The 18,464-nt window shown below is 45.9% G+C and overlaps 1 protein-coding gene across 1 annotated transcript in view; it reads left to right on the plus strand.

Annotated features, from left to right (window-relative positions):
- Positions 1 to 6,857: 6,857 nt before the first annotated feature.
- Positions 6,858 to 18,464, plus strand: part of LOC136578646 (collagen alpha-1(XXI) chain-like) — a 116,728-nt gene continuing 105,121 nt past the window's right edge. Inside the window, exon 1 of the mRNA XM_066578838.1 lies at positions 6,858 to 8,011. Coding sequence (XP_066434935.1) covers positions 6,858 to 8,011 — 1,154 coding nt within the window. The remainder of the gene's footprint in view (positions 8,012 to 18,464) is intronic.

The raw sequence follows: 18,464 nt of genomic DNA on the forward strand, positions 1-18,464 counted from the left end.
CGCGTCCTCGGCCGCGCCCACGTCCTCTAGGCCTACCCCTACCCCTCAGCATGCTGTATTACCAGCAATGCAGAAACAGAACGCTGTAATTAAATGTGCCGCTTATTGGCCTGTGGTTGGAGGCTGACTTCGCTTACGGAACGCCAGGAAATAATTTGGCGCAAGCCTGCTGTAACACTTAGCTGGCTGCGTATGATTTTGTTGTAGAACTACTACACCCAGCACACACAGACCCAGAACACTGAGCACAGTGACAGGCAGGCCAAATAGATTTTTTGCCCAATATTTTTTGGAAAAGGACCACTGCGTATATTCAATCAATAATATATGTCTTCTTCTGGCCCTGCCTACACAATTCTGTCCCTGGAGTATTACTGCAGGGCGCAATGCTCTGCACGGCCGATATACCAAAAAAAAAAAAAGTGCAACACTGCAAAAAGCAGCCCTCACACTACTGCACATGGTTAGATGTGGCCCTAAGAAGGACCGTTGGGGTTCTTGAAGCCTACAATAACTCCTAACGCTCTCCCTGCCTCCACACTTCTGTCCCTGGAGCATTACTGCAGGGCGCAATGCTCTGCACGGCCGATATACCAAAAAAAAAAAAAGTGCAACACTGCAAAAAGCAGCCTCCACAGTACTGCACACGGTTAGATGTGGCCCTAAGAAGGACCGTTGGGGTTCTTGAAGCCTACAATAACTCCTAACGCTCTCCCTGCCTCCACACTTCTGTCCCTGGAGCATTACTGCAGGGCGCAATGCTCTGCACGGCCGATATACCAAAAAAAAAAAAAGTGCAACACTGCAAAAAGCAGCCTCCACAGTACTGCACACGGTTAGATGTGGCCCTAAGAAGGACCGTTGGGGTTCTTGAAGCCTACACTAACTCCTAACACTCTCCCTATAGCAGCTCCAACACGATAGCACTGTCCCTCAGCTATGTCACAACGCATCTGTGGCGAGCCGCGGGAGGGGCCGATTTATATACTCGGGTGACACCTGATCTCCCCAGCCACTCACAGCAGGGGGGTGGTATAGGGCTTGAACGTCGCAGGGGGAAGTTGTAATGCCTTCCCTGTCTTTCTATTGGCCAGAAAAGCGCGCTAACGTCTCAGAGATGAAAGTGAAAGTAACTCGAACATCGTGTGGTACTCGTTACGAGTAACGAGCATCTCGAACACGCTAATACTCGAACGAGTATCAAGCTCGGACGAGTACGTTCGCTCATCTCTAGTCATTACATTATGTGTATATGTCCCTATAGACTGGTCATTACATTATGTGTATATGTCCCTGTAGACCTGTCATTACATTATGTGTATAAGTATTTTTACATATACACATAATGTAATGACAGGTCTGTTTTTCTTTATTTTTCCGTCGGCCGTACGAGGGATTGTTTTTTGGGTTGTAAACTGTAGTTTTTATTGGTACCATTTCTGGGTACATATAAAGTATTGTAAGAGTTTTATACATTTTTTGGAGGGCAGGGAGAGAAAACACATCATTCTGACATTGTCTATATTTACAGTGTTAATCATGTGGCATAAATCACATGATAATTTTTTCTGCGGGCGGTACAATTATCACGAGACCAAAATTACTACTTTATTCCTAGGTTATTCTACTTTTGCTCAATAAAAGCCCTTGTTGGGGTTTTTTTTTTTTGCATTGAAAGCTCCTTAACTTTATTTTTTAATGGACATAGTTATGTAAGGGCTGTTTTTTTGTGTGAGGAGCTGTGGTTGTTAGCATTTTGGGGTACATACTTCCTTTATAATCACTTTTGCTGTGTTTTTTTGGGAGGTATAATTACAAAATAAGCATTATACCTCAATTTAAAGCTTTTTTAAATGGTTTTTGCTGTGTAGAATAAATAGTGCGTTCAATTCATTGTACAGGTCTTTGCAGATATGATGATACCGAATATGTGGGGGTTTTAATTTTTTAAAAATTTAAATAGGGGAAAGTGTGCAAAAAAGGGTCTTTAATTTTTTTTTACCTTTTATGTCCCTGTAGGGAACTGGAGCCATAAAAGCTCTGATCTCTATGAGATGCATTGCAGTAGCTCTGCTTGTATAAGGTTACCTGTACTTGCTATGGATCTCTGCCATAAAGATTCCAAATCCATGTGCCGGCAATCACCGGAAGCCCACATGCTTTTGTGAAGCATGTATGGGCAACCTCAAATATTTTCCCTGGACTAATTAGAAATTTGTATTTGCTGCCTCTTGCCTATCTTTGCATAGTTGCATTAATTAAAGGAATTGTGCCGGCATACTCCTTCACCCAACCTGATATCCGGCACAGAGGGACGCCGCTGCATACTGTGTAGGATAGTTGTGGAGGCAACCTTCTGACGGCCAACTGGTATCTTGCACAGCTTTTATAAAAATATATATATCACCCCCCAGTGTTGTAATATCCAGCAATTCCCATCATTCTTTTAGGGGCCCCAAACAGGCACCTTTCTCCTCATAGAGCCACACATTTAACTTGTCTGGGCTCTGAACTTACTTGAGTTATGTAGAGTCTGGGTTTGGCTCTAGAAGCGAGGGCCTAAATATGTGCAGTACAAAATAACAGTAGACATGGGCTCCAAAATCTTTTCCCCTCTGCACTGGTAGACATGGGCCAAAATCTTCTCTCACCCATCCCCAGAAGTAGACATGGGCTGCAGGCAAATCCATGATGGAACATATACAGTGTATCTGCCATGTGTGAATATACTGTTTTGGGGCCCGCATACAGCATAGCACGGTGGTACAGCGTGTCAAGGAGTTGATAACACACCATCACATGAGGCAAAGATAGTCAAATAACGCACTCAGCTGGCCGCAGTACACGGGAAACCAAATAATCAAACATCAAAAGCCCCCAATTCCATCGATGGTTTGCCGATGTACCGCCAATTCCATCGCATCATTGAATGTCACGGGAGCGGGATGAGAAATGAGTAGATCCTTAACAGCGTCAGACAGACCCAACAAAAACACATCTTTAAGGGCGCTATCATTCCAAGAGGTTTCACCTGCATATAGTGTAAATTTAGAGCAATAGCCCTCTACCCACTGCTGCCCCTGACGTAGAGACATGAGATGAGATACCGCCAACCCTGCATGGTGCGGCTCATCAAAAATACCTCCAAGTTCCCGAAAAAACAAATCAACTGACTGCAGGCAAGCTGGAGGAGCGGGGCCGCATCCGAAAATACAATCTACATGCCTGCTGAAAAACAAAAATCTTGCTCCTCTCCCCTGAAAATACCTCAGGAAGCGGACACTTGGGCTCAGGAATAGAAGGGGCGGCAGTAACATGCACTAACTCCCCCTGCTCCTGGGCCACAATACGACCGGACAGCTCTTGGATCACGACCACTAAAACTGACTTGCGAGGGCACTCATGGCCTCCATTGGAGAGCAATTTTAAGGACCAGTTATTATGTTACAGTATACTACCCTTGATACCCTACTTTCACTAGGGACCGAAAAAGGGACGCTGGCATACCTGGAAGAAAAGGGTAGGACACCAACAGAAAAGGCAGATGTAAATAACCAACATGAACAATACTAAGCAGAACTGAGGCAGATGGAAAAACCTGGCAGATAATAGCAAAGTATAGCAGACACGCTGACAGAAGCAGGAGACCAACAGAGGCAGACTAGCTAGCACACTGAGGGAAACCAATAACTGGCAGTGATTGCAAGTCTCTGCCCGACCTTTAAACAAAAGCCTCTGCCCAACTCCCAACAAAACATAATAACAGGGAGCTCGTGCATGGCAGCTGCACTCACAGGTGCACGCGCGCAGTGCCGCGCACCACCAGCACCACGCAGACGGACAACAAGCTGGGGGGACGCGCCCTGACCGTGGGACCCCACACACCGCCGCCCTGGGAGGACCAGCAACTGCCGCATGGTAACAGCTACGTTACTAGTGACGTAGCGTTCTCTGCCTAGCAGGGAATGCCGACTCCTATACCGCGCTATTGCCAAGATTGCTCATACACGCTGTCTCACGACAATAGTATATGAACACTCGCGGTGAGACAGCATGGATGAGCAGTCTCGACAATAGCCCAGCATTCCCTGCTAGGCAGTGAATGCTACGTCACGAGTGATGTAATGTACACTTACCTGCCAGAAGGAGAATGCTGAGAATGGATGTTCCAAAACAGGCAGAAGAGGATCTGGCTGGCTGGAGGTGATGTGACCCGGGGGACTGGAGGAGCCAGGAGAAAATCGGTGGGGAGAAAATGTGGTAAGAAGACTGATGGGGGAGGAATAGCTAAGATGTGCCCCCTGCCAGTCCATAGACAGAAAAGAAGATAGGTAGCTTAAAAGCTGCCAACTAGACCAATTATATCCAAAACATAACAATGTATAATAAAGGAGATGATCGTTCATTTTCCCTGGCTGTATACCTATAGTCTTTAGCTTATTTGGTTGAATGTGATATCTTTAAGGTTGAAAGAAATTATATAACAGAACTAAAATAATATTAACACCAAACTAACCAGTGCCTTGTGTTATATCAGTCATTGTCTCCCTATAGTAATTGATTGTACAAAGCCTGTCGGAGTAAGGCTCATACGCTGATGCCGAGTGATCCGAATGTGCCCGCTGAGGATTCTCTATAGTACCATGTTGTATGTTTAAATGGCGTGACCAAATGAATAATCTCCTGTCTGCACAGATGTGCGACAATAAACTGGCACCATTTAGAAAATAATTTATCTGTGCATTCCTCTTTATGGCGTTCTGCGTCTAGCCTATCAATGGCCAGCAACGCTTTCAGCTGGGGAATGATCTCAGATATCGCGGGGCCACTGGCTGTATCCATTTTACTAACAGGCTGCACTTCACCGCCAATAGAGATCTATGTATAATAGCAGCTTCATCCGGTCTAGATGTCTCTAAATGTAGAAGGATTGCACAGCACAATATCAATATTTGCAGAAGATGCAAAACTATTCAAAGTAATTAACACAAGAGAGGACAGAATATGGGTGCAAATGGATCTGGATAGGTTGGGGGCAGAAAAGTGTCAAATGAGGTTTAACACTGATAAATGTAAGGTTCTGCGCATGGACAGAAGAAATACATGTCACCATTACACACTAAATGGGAAACCACTGGGGAACACTGACATGGAGAAGGACTTGGGGGTTTTAGTTAACTTTAATCTTAACATGAGAAACTAGTGTCAGGCAGCTGCTGCCAAGTCAAATAGGATCATGAGGGCATCAAAAGTGTAAGGGCACATAATGAGAACATTGTTCTTCCTCTTTACAAGTCACTGCTCAGACCACACATGGAATATTGTGGCCAGTTTTGGGCTCCGGTACTCAACAAGGACATATCAGAGCTTGAGCGGGTACAAAGGCAAGCAACTAAAGTAATAAATAGAATGGGCGGACTACAATACACAGAGAGGTCATAAAAATTGGGATTATTTAGTTTAGAAAAAAGATGGCTGAGTGGTGACCTAATAACTATGTATAAATATATCAGGGAACAATACAGAGTAGAATCTGATAAAAACCTAAAAAGGATAGACTGTTTTACTTTCCAAAAACTGTCTCCCTAGATACCCCCTGAACTCAAAATGGCTCCATCATGACTGCGCCCAACCTGAAAAATTATATGACTTGTCTCAAATTTAAGTTACTGCACTATACGCAGACATGGTCCCTCAAGTCAATTTGTCAGCTGCAAACTGTCTAAAAATTCCATGTTCCTCACATAAGCATTTTCTTTGCTTCAAGGTCAAATGGCTAGGAAAACAGATAGCCTAAAAAAGTCATATGCCTCATCAGTTGCAGCATATAAGGTACTGTACAGTAGCTTTAGCGTCAGTACCGATGACTAGATGTATACCTATTTGGCTGATCCATCTGACGCAAGATTCATTAGAAAGGAGATCCTAAAAAAATCTCTGTATGTCATTAAATTTTTTTCCTGAGCCTTAGCCTCTTCAACGGTCTCAAGGAGATTGCTCCAGATAATGAAGTTGTCAAATATTCTTGTTAAAGCTGGACGTAATGGTGCCTTTCTGGGCGTATTGTCTAAAGATATGTTACTCCGCAAGTGGGAGTCTGAAAAAAAGAAGCAAATCTCCCTGCAGTTACACATCACTACTCTATGTGAATATCACAAGGTTGGTCGCATACCTAGAGGACTACGTCCACATATCCGACCGACACTTATGGCCGATAATAAAACTTTCTGTGCCAAGTTTGAAAAAATTGTAAACAAGTTCGCATTCGACATCATGATTTTGAATGTGGAGATTTTGCAACTGGAGATGGAGAAATTGCATGAGCAGATTGACCAGATTGAAAAAGAAATAATAAACATCATGTCTGAAACTGATTGGAATATTCATATTGATAGAAAGCAACACATTTTTCAACAACATCAGGAGAGTCTGGAAGATGTAAAGAGAACCAAGTGGTTCCGAGATATGGAGGACTATAGCTGAGGCCAGGTATTTAACTGGCAAAAAGTTAAAACCAGAATGAATGACTCTTATGAGTCTACATCTAAACAACGTAGACGATGGCGGCGAGCACCTCCAAGTCAGGCTCGTTTTGGTTTTTCATCTAGAGATTCCTGTTCAACTGATGAATCATGCAAAAATGACTATGAAGCAAGTGGCTCCGGGTTGTCTTCTTCCTCTTCTTTTTTAGGGCACGCAACAACGATGAGCACCAAGAGAAAGGGAGTTCCAGCTGGCGAAAGCGGAGAGGTGGGCAGAAACATCATAGGACCCTCAAGAAATCCGGGGACAATAACAACGAGAGCGACAAAGCGTCTGCCACCTCCTGACCTCAGGAAATAGCGAACTCAGAGATCATGGTAAATATCTCTTCTAAGAGGTTATCACCTATAGAGATTATGGCTTTATCTAAAGGGTTGTCATTTTGCCCTACAGTGACCATGAACTGGTTTGAACTTAACCTAGACTTGCATTGCTTCTTCAGAAGCCTTAGGTTAAAGGATTTTTTCTCGGTACAGAATTCTGGTGTGTGTACTGCTACTGTTGCGCAGACCAACTCCCGTGGGGGCTTTTCCCTGGTGGATGTTGGTCTGCACAACAAAAGCAACTTTCAACCTCCTGCATCCAATCATCATGTGGAGGTATTTGCGGATCAGGTATTAAGGGATGTGGAAAAATTGAGACATAAGATGTTAAGGCGCCCTAAAGAAAAACACCAAAATATGAGTAAATTGGAGCTGGAAGCAATCAAAAATCTATCTACTGACCAAACCCTTACAATAAAACCCGCAGATAAGGGGGGCGCGATCGTCATAATGGATGCTACTAAGTATGTTGAAGAAATCCAAAAACAACTTGGTAATATAGATGTTTATGAGAAGCTACATTTTGATCCCACAATGAAATTTCAAACACAATTGAGGATAATGTATAATGAGGCACTCATTGGTGGCATTATTGATGAAAGTATGGTGAAATTCTTTGATATTCCGCACCCAATTATACCAACATTATATGTGTTACCAAAAATACGCAAAGATTTGTTAAATCCTCCAGGACGCCCCATAGTCTCGGGGTGCAACTCTATTTTCAGCAACATTGCAAGGTTCCTTGATAGGATCTTAATAAGGTTTGCTGAAGGTGCTGGTTCGTATATCAAAGACACCACGGACTTTCTATGCAAAATTGCTCCACTAACTGTCACCAACTGTACCATACTAGCCTCATTGGACGTCACCGCATTGTACACGTCCATCGTACACTCTAAGGGACTGACAGCGGTTAGAAGCTTCCTGATGGATTCTGAGTTGCATCCGGAGTGCATTGGTTTTGCCCTGTCGCTGCTGGAGTACATCCTCGTAAACAACTATTTTGTGTTTGTGGGGGTGTACTACCGGCGGCGGCAGGGCACAGCAATGGGCTCAAATATGGCACCAAGTTATGCCAACATGTATATGCGCGCCTTCGAGGAGATGTTCGTCTATGTATCTGCCTACAGCACCCATCTTAGGTGCTGGTGGCGATACATAGACGACATCTTCCTCTTATGGGATGGGACCCTTGATGAACTACAGGAATTTCATTCCTTTCTCAATTCCATATATCCCGAACTCCAATTTACTTTGTACTATTCATATACGGAAATCCAATTTTTGGATACCCTTGTCATCAAGAGGGACAATACACTGCGTACTGATCTTTTTACGAACGTTACAGACCGCAATAGGCTCCTACAATTTGGTAATGACCATCCTCTTTCCACTATCAAATCCTTGCCGTGGAGCCAATTTCTTTGTGTGCGCCGCATCGCACACGGCGACACGGTAGATGTTAGACTACAAGAGATGATGAATAAATTTCTGAATAGGAGCTACACTGCATGCCCCAGTCAGACTGGGGTTCTTTAGAAGTGGACACATGCAGTTACAACTCCGTGTGGACCGACAGCATGGGTGGGTGCCAGGAAGCCACCGGCGGTACATAAATATATCCCATTGCAGTGCCCAGCACAGCTGATGTAACGTCAGCTGTAATGCAGGTGGGCTAAAAATTAATTTGATTACACTGTAGGCAAGGGCCCCCAAAAATTGGTGTACCAACAGTACTAATGTACCTCAGAAAAATTGCCCATGCCCAACCAAGAGGGCAGGTGAAACCCAATAATCGCTTTGGTTAATGTGGCTTAATTGGTAACTAGGCCTGGAGGCAGCCCAGTTAAAATAAAAATTGGTTGAGGTGAAAGTTTCAACGCTTTAATGAGCATTGAAACGTATAAAAATTGTTTAGAAAAATTATATGACTGAGCCTTGTGGGCCTAAGAAAAATTGCCCGTTCGTCGTGATTATGTGAGGTTTCAGGAGGAGGAGCAGGAGGAGGAGGAGGAATATTATACACAGATTGATGAAGCAAAAAGGTCCCCGTTTTTGATGGTGATAGAGAACGATGCTTCCATCCACGGGTGCAGCCTACGTATTGCTTAGGTATCGCTGCTGTCCGCTGGTGGAGAAGAGAAGTCTGGTGAAATCCAGGCTTTGTTCATCTTGAGCCTGTCAGCACTGTCGGTTGACAGGTGGGTACGCTTATCCGTGATGATTCCCCCAGCCACACTAAACACACTCTCTGACAAAACGCTAGCCGCAGGACAAGCAAGCACCTCCAGGGCATACAGCGCGCGTTCAGGCCACGTGTCCAGCTTCGACACCCAGTAGTTGTAGGGGGCAGAGGCGTCACCGAGGACGGTCGTGCGATCGGCTACGTACTCCCTGACCATCCTTTTACAGTGCTCCCGCCAACTCAGCCTTGACTGGGGAGCGGTGACACAGTCTTGCTGAGGAGCCAGAAAGCTGGCAAAGGCCTTGGATAATGGTCCCCTGCCTGCGCTGTACATGCTGCCTGATCTCTGCGCCTCCCCTGCTACCTGGACCTCGGAACTGCGCCTTCGGCCACTAGCGCTGTCGGATGGGAAGTTTACCATCAGTTTGTCCACCAGTGCCCTGTGGTATAGCATCATTCTCGAACCCCTTTCCTCTTCGGGAATGAGAGTGGAAAGGTTCTCCTTATACCGTGGGTCGAGCAGTGTGTACACCCAGTAATCCGTAGTGGCCAGAATGCATGTAACGCGAGGGTCACGAGAAAGGCATCCTAACATGAAGTCAGCCATGTGTGCCAGGGTACCTGTACGCAACACATGGCTGTCCTCACTAGGAAGATCACTTTCAGGATCCTCCTCCTCCTCTGGCCATACACGCTGAAAGGATGACAGGCAAGCAGCATGTGTACCCTCAGCAGCGGGCCAAGCTGTCTCTTCCCCCTCCTCCTCATGCTCCTCCCCCTCCTCCTCCTCAACGCGCTGAGATATAGACATGAGGGTGCTCTGACTATCCAGCGACATACTGTCTTCCCCCGCCTCTGTTTCCGAGTGCAAAGCGTCTGCCTTTATGCTTTGCAGGGAACTTCTCAAGAGGCATAGAAGAGGAATGGTGACGCTAATGATTGCAGCATCCCCGCTCAGCATCTGGGTAGACTCCTCAAAGTTTCCAAGGACCTGGCAGATGTCTGCCAACCAGGCCCACTCTTCTGTAAAGAATTGAGGAGGCTGACTCTCACTACGCCGCCCATGTTGGAGTTGGTATTCCGCAATAGCTCTACGCTGCTCATAGAGCCTGGCCAACATGTGGAGCGTAGAGTTCCACTGTGTGGGCACGTCGCACAGCAATCGGTGCACTGGCAGATGAAACCGATGTTGCAGGGTCCGCAGGGTGGCAGCGTCCGTCTTGGAGTTGCGGAAATGTGCGCTGACCCGGCGCACCTCTCCAAGCAGGTATGACAAGTGTGGGTAGCTTTTCAGAAAGCGCTGAACCACCAAATTAAAGACATGGGCCAGGCATGGCACGTGCGTGAGGCTGCCGAGCTGCAGAGTCTCCACCAGATTACGGCCGTTGTCACACACGACCATGCCCGGTTGGAGGCTCAGCGGCGCAAGCCAGCGGTCGGTCTGCTCTGTCAGACCCTGCAGCAGTTCGTGGGCCGTGTGCCTCTTCTCTCCTAAGCTGAGTAGTTTCAGCACGGCCTGCTGACGCTTGCCCACCGCTGTGCTGCCGTGCCGCGCGACACCGACTGCTGGCGACGTGCTGCTGCTGACACATCTTGATTGCGAGACAGAGGTTGCGTAGGAGGAGGAGGAGGGTGGTTTAGTGGAGGAAGCATACACCGCCGCAGATACCACCACCGAGCTGGGGCACGCAATTCGGGGGGTGGGTAGGACGTGAGCGGTCCCAGGCTCTGACTCTGTCCCAGCCTCCACTAAATTCACCCAATGTGCCGCCAGGGAGATATAGTGGCCCTGCCCGCCTGTGCTTGTCCACGTGTCTGTTTTTAAGTGGACCTTGGCAGTAACCGCGTTGGTGAGGGCGCGTACAATGTTGCGGGAGACGTGGTCGTGCAGGGCTGGGACGGCACATCGGGAAAAGTAGTGGCAACTGGGAACCGAGTAGCGCGGGGCCGCCGCCATCATGCTTTTGAAAGCCTCCGTTTCCACAAGCCTATACGGCAGCATCTCCAGGCTGATCAATTTGGCAATGTGCACGTTTAACGCTTGAGCGTGCGGGTGCGTGGCGGCGTACTTACGCTTGCGCTCAAACAGTGGCGCTAGTGACGTCTGGACGCTGCGCTGAGAGACATTGCTGGATGGGGCTGAGGACAGCGGAGGTGAGGGTGTGGGTGCAGGCCAGGAGACAGTAGTGCCTGTGTCCTCAGAGGGGGGTTGGATCTCAGTGGCAGGTCGGGGCACAGGGGGAGAGGCAGTGGTGCAAACCGGAGACGGTGAACGGCCTTCGTCCCACCTTGTGGGGTGCTTGGCCATCATATGCCTGCGCATGCTGGTGGTGGTGCCTCCCCAGCTGATCTTGGCGCGACAAAGGTTGCACACCACTGTTCGTCGGTTGTCAGGCGTGAAAAACTCTGTGAAAAACTGCCACACCGTAGAGCACCTTGACCTCTGCAGGGTGGCATGGCGCGAGGGGGCGCTTTGGGAAACAGTTGGTGGATTATTCGGTCTGGCCCTGCCTCTACCCCTGGCCACCACACTGGCTCGGCCTGTGCCCACACCCTGACTTGGGCCTCCGCGTCCTCGCCCGCGTCCACGTCCTATAGGCCTACCCCTACCCCTCAGCATGGTGTATTACCAGTAGTGCAGAAACAGAATGCTGTAATTAAATGTGCCGCTTATTGGCCTGTGGTTGGAGGCTGACTTCGCTTACGGAACGCCAGGAAATAATTTTGCGCAAGCCTGCTGTAACACTTAGCTGGCTGCGTATGAATTAGGAGGACTACTACACCCAGCACAGACCTAGAACACTGAGGACAGTCACAGGCAGCCCAAATAGATTTTTTTCCCCAAATGTTTTTGCAAAGGCACACTGCCTATATTCAATAAATAATATGTCTTCTGTCCCTGCCTCACAATATATGTGTTCTGTCCCTGCCTCACAATATATGTCTTCTGTCCCTGCCTAACCACCACTTGTGGCCCTGGAGTATTACTGCAGGGCGCAATGCTCTGCACGGCCGATATACAAAAAAAAAAAAAGTGCAACATTGCAAAAAGCAGCCTCCACAGTACTGCACACGGTTAGATGTGGCCCTAAGAAGGACCGTTGGGGTTCTTGAAGCCTAAAATACTCCTAACACTCTCCCTATAGCAACTCCACCAAGACAGCACTTTCCCTAAAGTATGTCAGAAAGCATCTGTGGCGAGCCGCGGGAGGGGCCGATTTTTATACTCGGGTGACACCTGATCTCCCCAGCCACTCACTGTAGGGGGGTGGTATAGGGCTTGAACGTCGCAGGGGGAAGTTGTAATGCCTTCCCTGTCTTTCTATTGGCCAGAAAAGCGCGCTAACGTCTCAGAGATGAAAGTGAAAGTAACTCGAACATCGCATGGTACTCGTCACGAGTAACGAGCATCTCGAACACGCTAATACTCGAACGAGTATCAAGCTCGGACGAGTACGTTCGCTCATCTCTAATTATAATATCTTATAATCATTAATATCTTCAAAAGGGTTGTTGATCAAGGGATTATTCTGATTACCAGATTCGAGTCAAACAGGGGACAACCAGGGGTCCATTGCTGTTTATTGAACACAGGAGCATAATGTCCTGGGCAGAACGCCATCCGATACAGATTTCAGCTGTACACACTCAGGATCAACTCAGTGTAACAGTAGACTGCACCAGTCACAACTTTCTCCATCCAGGGGAATGGAATCTAAATCCAATAATATTGAAACAGTACATAGATACATTCAGTCTTCCCGACATAGATGTCATGGCCCCTCAGGACAATGCCAAGTTGAAAGTCTTCTGTTCCCTCTTCCATTAGGGGCACTCATGGGCAATAGATGGATTGTAAATCACCTGGAACTATTGTATAACTTTCCCCCTCCACCACTGACTTAGAAGATAGTCAGGAAAATATTGGATAAACAGGTAGAAGCTATCCTAGTCATACTATTTTAGCCTTGCATAGCATGGTTTTCCCTCATACTTTCTCTATCAAGTAGGAGATGCAACAAGACCTGCTATCCCAGAGAGGACTGCTCAACCCAGACCTTCACAAACCTCACCTGATGGCGTGGAAGCTGAGTGGGAAAACTTAAATCAGTAAGGAATGTCAGAGTAATAAAAACATTGGTGGCCGACAGCAGAATTTGGCAAATATTCAAAACTTTCAGTACCACTGATGAAGTAGAAATGCAGTCTCTGTCAATTCAAATCTTCTAGGGGCTTAAATATAATACTTTAACCCTTTCCAATCCAATTTGTATCCTGGTTTTCCTAGAGGGCTTACTCTTTTTCTGCTGTTATACAACGGTGCTATCTGCTGGCTAAAGCCAGTATTGCATGAGGTGACACGTTGGATAGGCTCCGACAGCAGAGAGACTGGCAATATACAGTAAGAGAACCCCGACGGGCGTCTTCTAACATCGGAGCTGTACAGCCTTAAATCATAATGTTTTTAGACATCAGACAGTGGATTGGAAAAGGTTAAGGGCTCCGACCCACTAGCGATATGTTTTCTTGTGATGTGAGATCGAGTGAAAATGCAGGATTATAAAACCAATGATTTTCAATGGATTCATACTCACTTTCGATGTTTTCACTGAAGTCTTGCAGCACTAAGAAAAATCTGCGCTATCGCCCTTTGCTTCCAATGGGGCTGGCGGCAGGAGCGCTAGCCCCATTGAAGACATAGGGAGTACATTGCGCTGGATGTGAGTCTACTGAGACAAGACCTCCAAGATCTACGAGACTGGGTCACTGGTAAGGAGGACAGGATCTCTGTGCTGGACGACACCGTATCCCCAGAATTCTGAAAGCAAAAGGTGGACGACTTGGAAAATCACTCACGGCGGAATAATCTCTGTGTTGTGGGACAACCAGAACACACTGAGGGGCAGAGGCCTGAGGAGTTCATGAAACGGTATCTGCGTGAACTTTTCCCAGATGCTTACCTATCACTGGTCTTTGTGGTGGAGGGGGTCCACCGAGTGCCCATGAAACCGCCTATACCGGGTGCTCCTCCTAGACCCCTGCTTGCGAAATTGCTTAATTCCCACGATAGAAATGTGATCCTACAATCTGGCAGAAAAGGAGGCCCTCTTAGATACAACAACACTGCGATATCCATCTTCCCGGACTTTTCAGCAGACCTACAAAAGCAGAGAGCATCTTTCTTTGGGATCAGGAGGCCACTCAGAGATCTCCAGCTGCCATACTCTATGGCATATCCAGGGCGACTGCGAGTAGTAGATGGTGACAGCACCCGTTTCTTCTCCACCCTGTCTGAAGCTGAAGAGTGGCTGTCCACCAGGCGTCGACCAAGGGACTGTAATATATACTTAACTACCTTCTTCTTTCAGGCAGAGAGACTGTTATGTGCTGAGTGGACACACGTTCAAATTACCCTGTTGTACCACTGGGACTCTATGCTTAGAATATCTAATATACGCCCAACACCGGGTCGGCAGGCCCAGGTCATATATTGATGCCCGGAGATTGACGTGCTCCAGACTGTTGGGGGTCGCTGTGGGTGCCGTTCCCCTCCTCTTCCCTCCCCCTCTTTTTTTCTTCCCTCAATTTCCTCACTTTCTTTCCCCTTCTCCTTTTTCTTTTTGTGCTCTATTGCCGTGCGAAATGGTCATTCAGATAAGCTAGTGGGAAGCCCACTAGTGGGAAGACCTGGGGGTCAAGAATATTTCATAAGTTAAAGTTGGTCTCTATTTTTGTAATATTGCTAGACTAGACTTTATAAAATGAACAGAGTCCCCACCAACCAGTGTAATCGGTGCCAGGCGCACTTTTTAGTCACTTAATATGGAACTGCCCTGACGTCTATATGTACTGGAGGGAGGTCACAGAATTTCTAAGCCAGCTAATGGATATGCCAGTCCCACTCGACCCGGGCATCTGTCTGTTGGGAATTTTGGATGAGGAGAACTGGCAGTTTTATGACCGGATATTTCTTTTTAAGGTGCTGTTTCTGGCTCGCAAGGTGGATGGATAGGCATCCCCCAACACTCTCAAAGTGGCAGAACGATGTTAATTACACCCTGCCATATGAAAAGATAGTCTATAAAAATAGAAAGTGTCTGGGGAAGTTCAACAAGGTATGGGGAAGGTAGTGCGGCTTGTCAGGCACAACTCCTGGCCAGGATCTGCTTCAAGGTCTATTGAATAGGGCTGCACTTAGATATGCCCAGTAAAATGGGTGCCAACTGTCAGACCCTACTGTTATAGGAATCTAATGCACTAGTGTACTGTACTTATGTATCAAGTGTGGATAATGTGCCTATTAGAGATGAGCGAGCACGATCATTTAAGACAGATGCTCAATCGAGCATCGGTCTTGTCAAGTAACTGATTACTCGGCCGAGAACCATGCGGGGGGGGGGGGGGAATGGGGGGAAAGCGAGGGGGGGGGGAAGAGAGAGCGATCTCTCTCACTCTCCCCCCTGCCGCCCCCCCCCCCCCCTCATGGTGCTCGGTCGAGTAATCAGTTACTCGTCAAGACCGATGCTCGATCGAGCATCTGCCCTAAACGAGCGTGCTCGCTCATCTCTAGTGCCTATGTAATCTACCCCTAACTGGAAGTATTTGTGGTGTATGCAAAAGTTCTCATTCATTTGTATACTGTATGGTAAATTTTATTGTTCAATAAAACAAGTTTAAAAAACAAAAAATAGAACTGCTCTGGTCCTGGAATATATCTTCAGTCACCTCCACAAGGTTGAAGAAAAAGTATAACAAATCATATCATAGTATTTAGCTTTCCAGGCCAGCACTGTAAATTACACTTCTTCTTAGGCTGCTTTCACATCTGCAGTGGAGATTTCGTTTTCCTGCTCCTTTCAAGGAGAAGGAGAGGGCAATCCCCAGGCTGAACAGTTGTGTCTTATGACGGAACTGAACAGTGCTGAAAGGACCCCGTTAACTAATTGAGTCTATTCAGTTTCCGCTCAGCTGCCCGGTATTCTACCGGAGGAAAAACCAGTGCAGGCAGCGCTTCATGCCGGATCTGCAATGGAACCTCCGACTGGAGGTTCTAACGCAGATATGTACCCAGGCTAGTATGTGGCTCCTGTTGGCTCTGAGATACCATACATGGAGTTAGGATAGGTTCGGAGGTTTCCTTCCAACACAAAATACCGGAAGAAGAAGCGCTGCATGCAGAGTTATTACTCCCGGTTTTTTGTGCCAGATCTCTGATGGAGGTTCCAGTGCAGATGTGAAACCACCCTTAAATGGTGGCAGTGGCCTCTCTGCCGAACCCATTAAGGCACCACAAATAATGTATTGATTTTTATGCTGCCGCTATGTCTTATCTGCTGCACCATTACCGCCCCTTGTAACTTTACCCTTACAGTAATTTCCATTCATGAGTTTATGGGAGTCAGAACTATAAAAACAACCCTGGAAGTAATTAACTCTTAATAGAAATTGTACTTCTCTAGAGTTGTTGACACTGTAAAGGCGAGCTGTTTTAAACTCGATATATGTGTAAAGTCAAGTAACCCACAAGAAACATCAGCAACGTAATTCGTCTGTGACATTTTAAAGTTGGCGCTATTTTACTGTGAGCACCGAAATGTTTACTCATGTAAAGAAAGGTGTATTGAAAGCAGTGCCAGCAAAGGAAGCAAATCTGGCAAGGCAGGCATCTACCTCAAGGCATCTTGTTTAACTAGTGAATCCATCCAAGTCCTATAATATAGTAGAAATAATATTTATATCACCAGTCCTCTCATCGGCCCACAAACATCCTCCCAGCTGTAGGAGGAGAGTTCAGGAAGCATGATGCAATTTAAACCCTCCAACTTAGCTTTGAAACTGTACAAATCTACCTTTGTATTTGCTAGATATTAGGTATTTCATATTAAAAGATCCCAAAATTATTTGTTTTTTTTCTGATTTTAGAGTTTTTTTTACTATATTTCATTTATGGGAGTAGCAATTTTGTTTCAGCTGCTGCTTTGAGATGTGAATAGCAGTTCCGAAATTTGCTTTACAGTAGACACATGGACATAAAAAGTGATGACTTCTACAGGAAAGTGTTGTGTCCATGCTCAGTGACTTGTGAAGAGGTCAATTTGCAGAAATGAGAGAGGAATAAAGCTGGCCACACACATAACTTGTGTATGAGCCAAATCCACAGATTTCTACAGGAACGGCTAACCATCTAATGTACATGCAGGTATCTCAACTCTCCCGTGAGGGCAGAAGCAGAATGTACCTGTTCCGAAAAGATTACCCTTCTCTTCTCCCGTGGTGAAAGTCCCTCCAACTCGAAATACTCTGGCAATTTAGGGCTCCACCAGTAGGGGGGAGGTGTATATAGTAAATCCATCTAGTTGCACAATCTACTTAAATTTTTCCATAATTTATTAAATTAATTTTTGTATATAATCCCTTTTTTCCTCCCTTCATCCCTCTCTCACATACTGGTATTGGGAAGCTACAACCTGTCAGTTTAGAAACTAATTGACCATTCAACCCCACCCCATTTCTTTCTGTCCACCCCATGAACTGTTGCAATTGAGACGCAAAACAATATATCCAAAAATTTGGAATTGACAACCCTCCAGACTGTTTATCCCTTTGAATGGTCTCCAATTTAATCCTAGATTTCTTATTATAATATAACATAGTAACATAGTATTTTAAAATGAAAAAAGACATATGTCCAGCCAGTTAAGCCTATTACCCCTTTCATTGTTGATCCAGAGGAAGGCAAAAAAACATTGAGGTAGAAGCTAATTTTCCTCATTTTAGGGAAAAAGCTCCTTCTCGACTCCAAGTCTGGCAATCAGAATAATCACTTGTTAACAACCCTTCTGAAGTAATCAGTGACTATGATATGTAATATTGTTACACTCAAGATGGCGTCCATTATCCTCTTGGACTATTTTAGGGATGAACTCCTAAATATCATATGGAGTTTAAAAAAGTATTGTGATGGAATCCAAATCAGAGAGTTTTGAAGTATACAAAGGAGTTGTGGCATTAAAGCCATTTTAATAAGATTTCCCCTGCCAATTATTGACAATGAGAAACAATTCCAGGCCTTGACCTTATTCTCAAATTTTCGTATCATTAGAAGGACGAAACATAGTCTTGAGGCTTAGAAGATACCACAACTCCCAAACATTTGAATTTCTTCACTATTTGTAATTGCATATGTTCCAATGAATAGTCCACTGGCAAGAGATCTAAAGAAAGAATCACAGATTTCCCCCAGTAAATAGTGAGATCGGACATCTTACAAAATCTATCAAAAATGGACACAATAGGATTCATTGATCTACTCACATCCCCTGTATACAACAACAGATAATATACATATAGTGAGATACATTCCTCAATTTCTCTGTACTGCAATCCAACTATATCAGGTGATTGCCTTA

The sequence above is a fragment of the Eleutherodactylus coqui genome, chromosome 9 (genome assembly GCF_035609145.1).
Source record: "Eleutherodactylus coqui strain aEleCoq1 chromosome 9, aEleCoq1.hap1, whole genome shotgun sequence".
In the NCBI taxonomy this organism is placed as follows: Eukaryota; Metazoa; Chordata; class Amphibia; order Anura; family Eleutherodactylidae; genus Eleutherodactylus; species Eleutherodactylus coqui.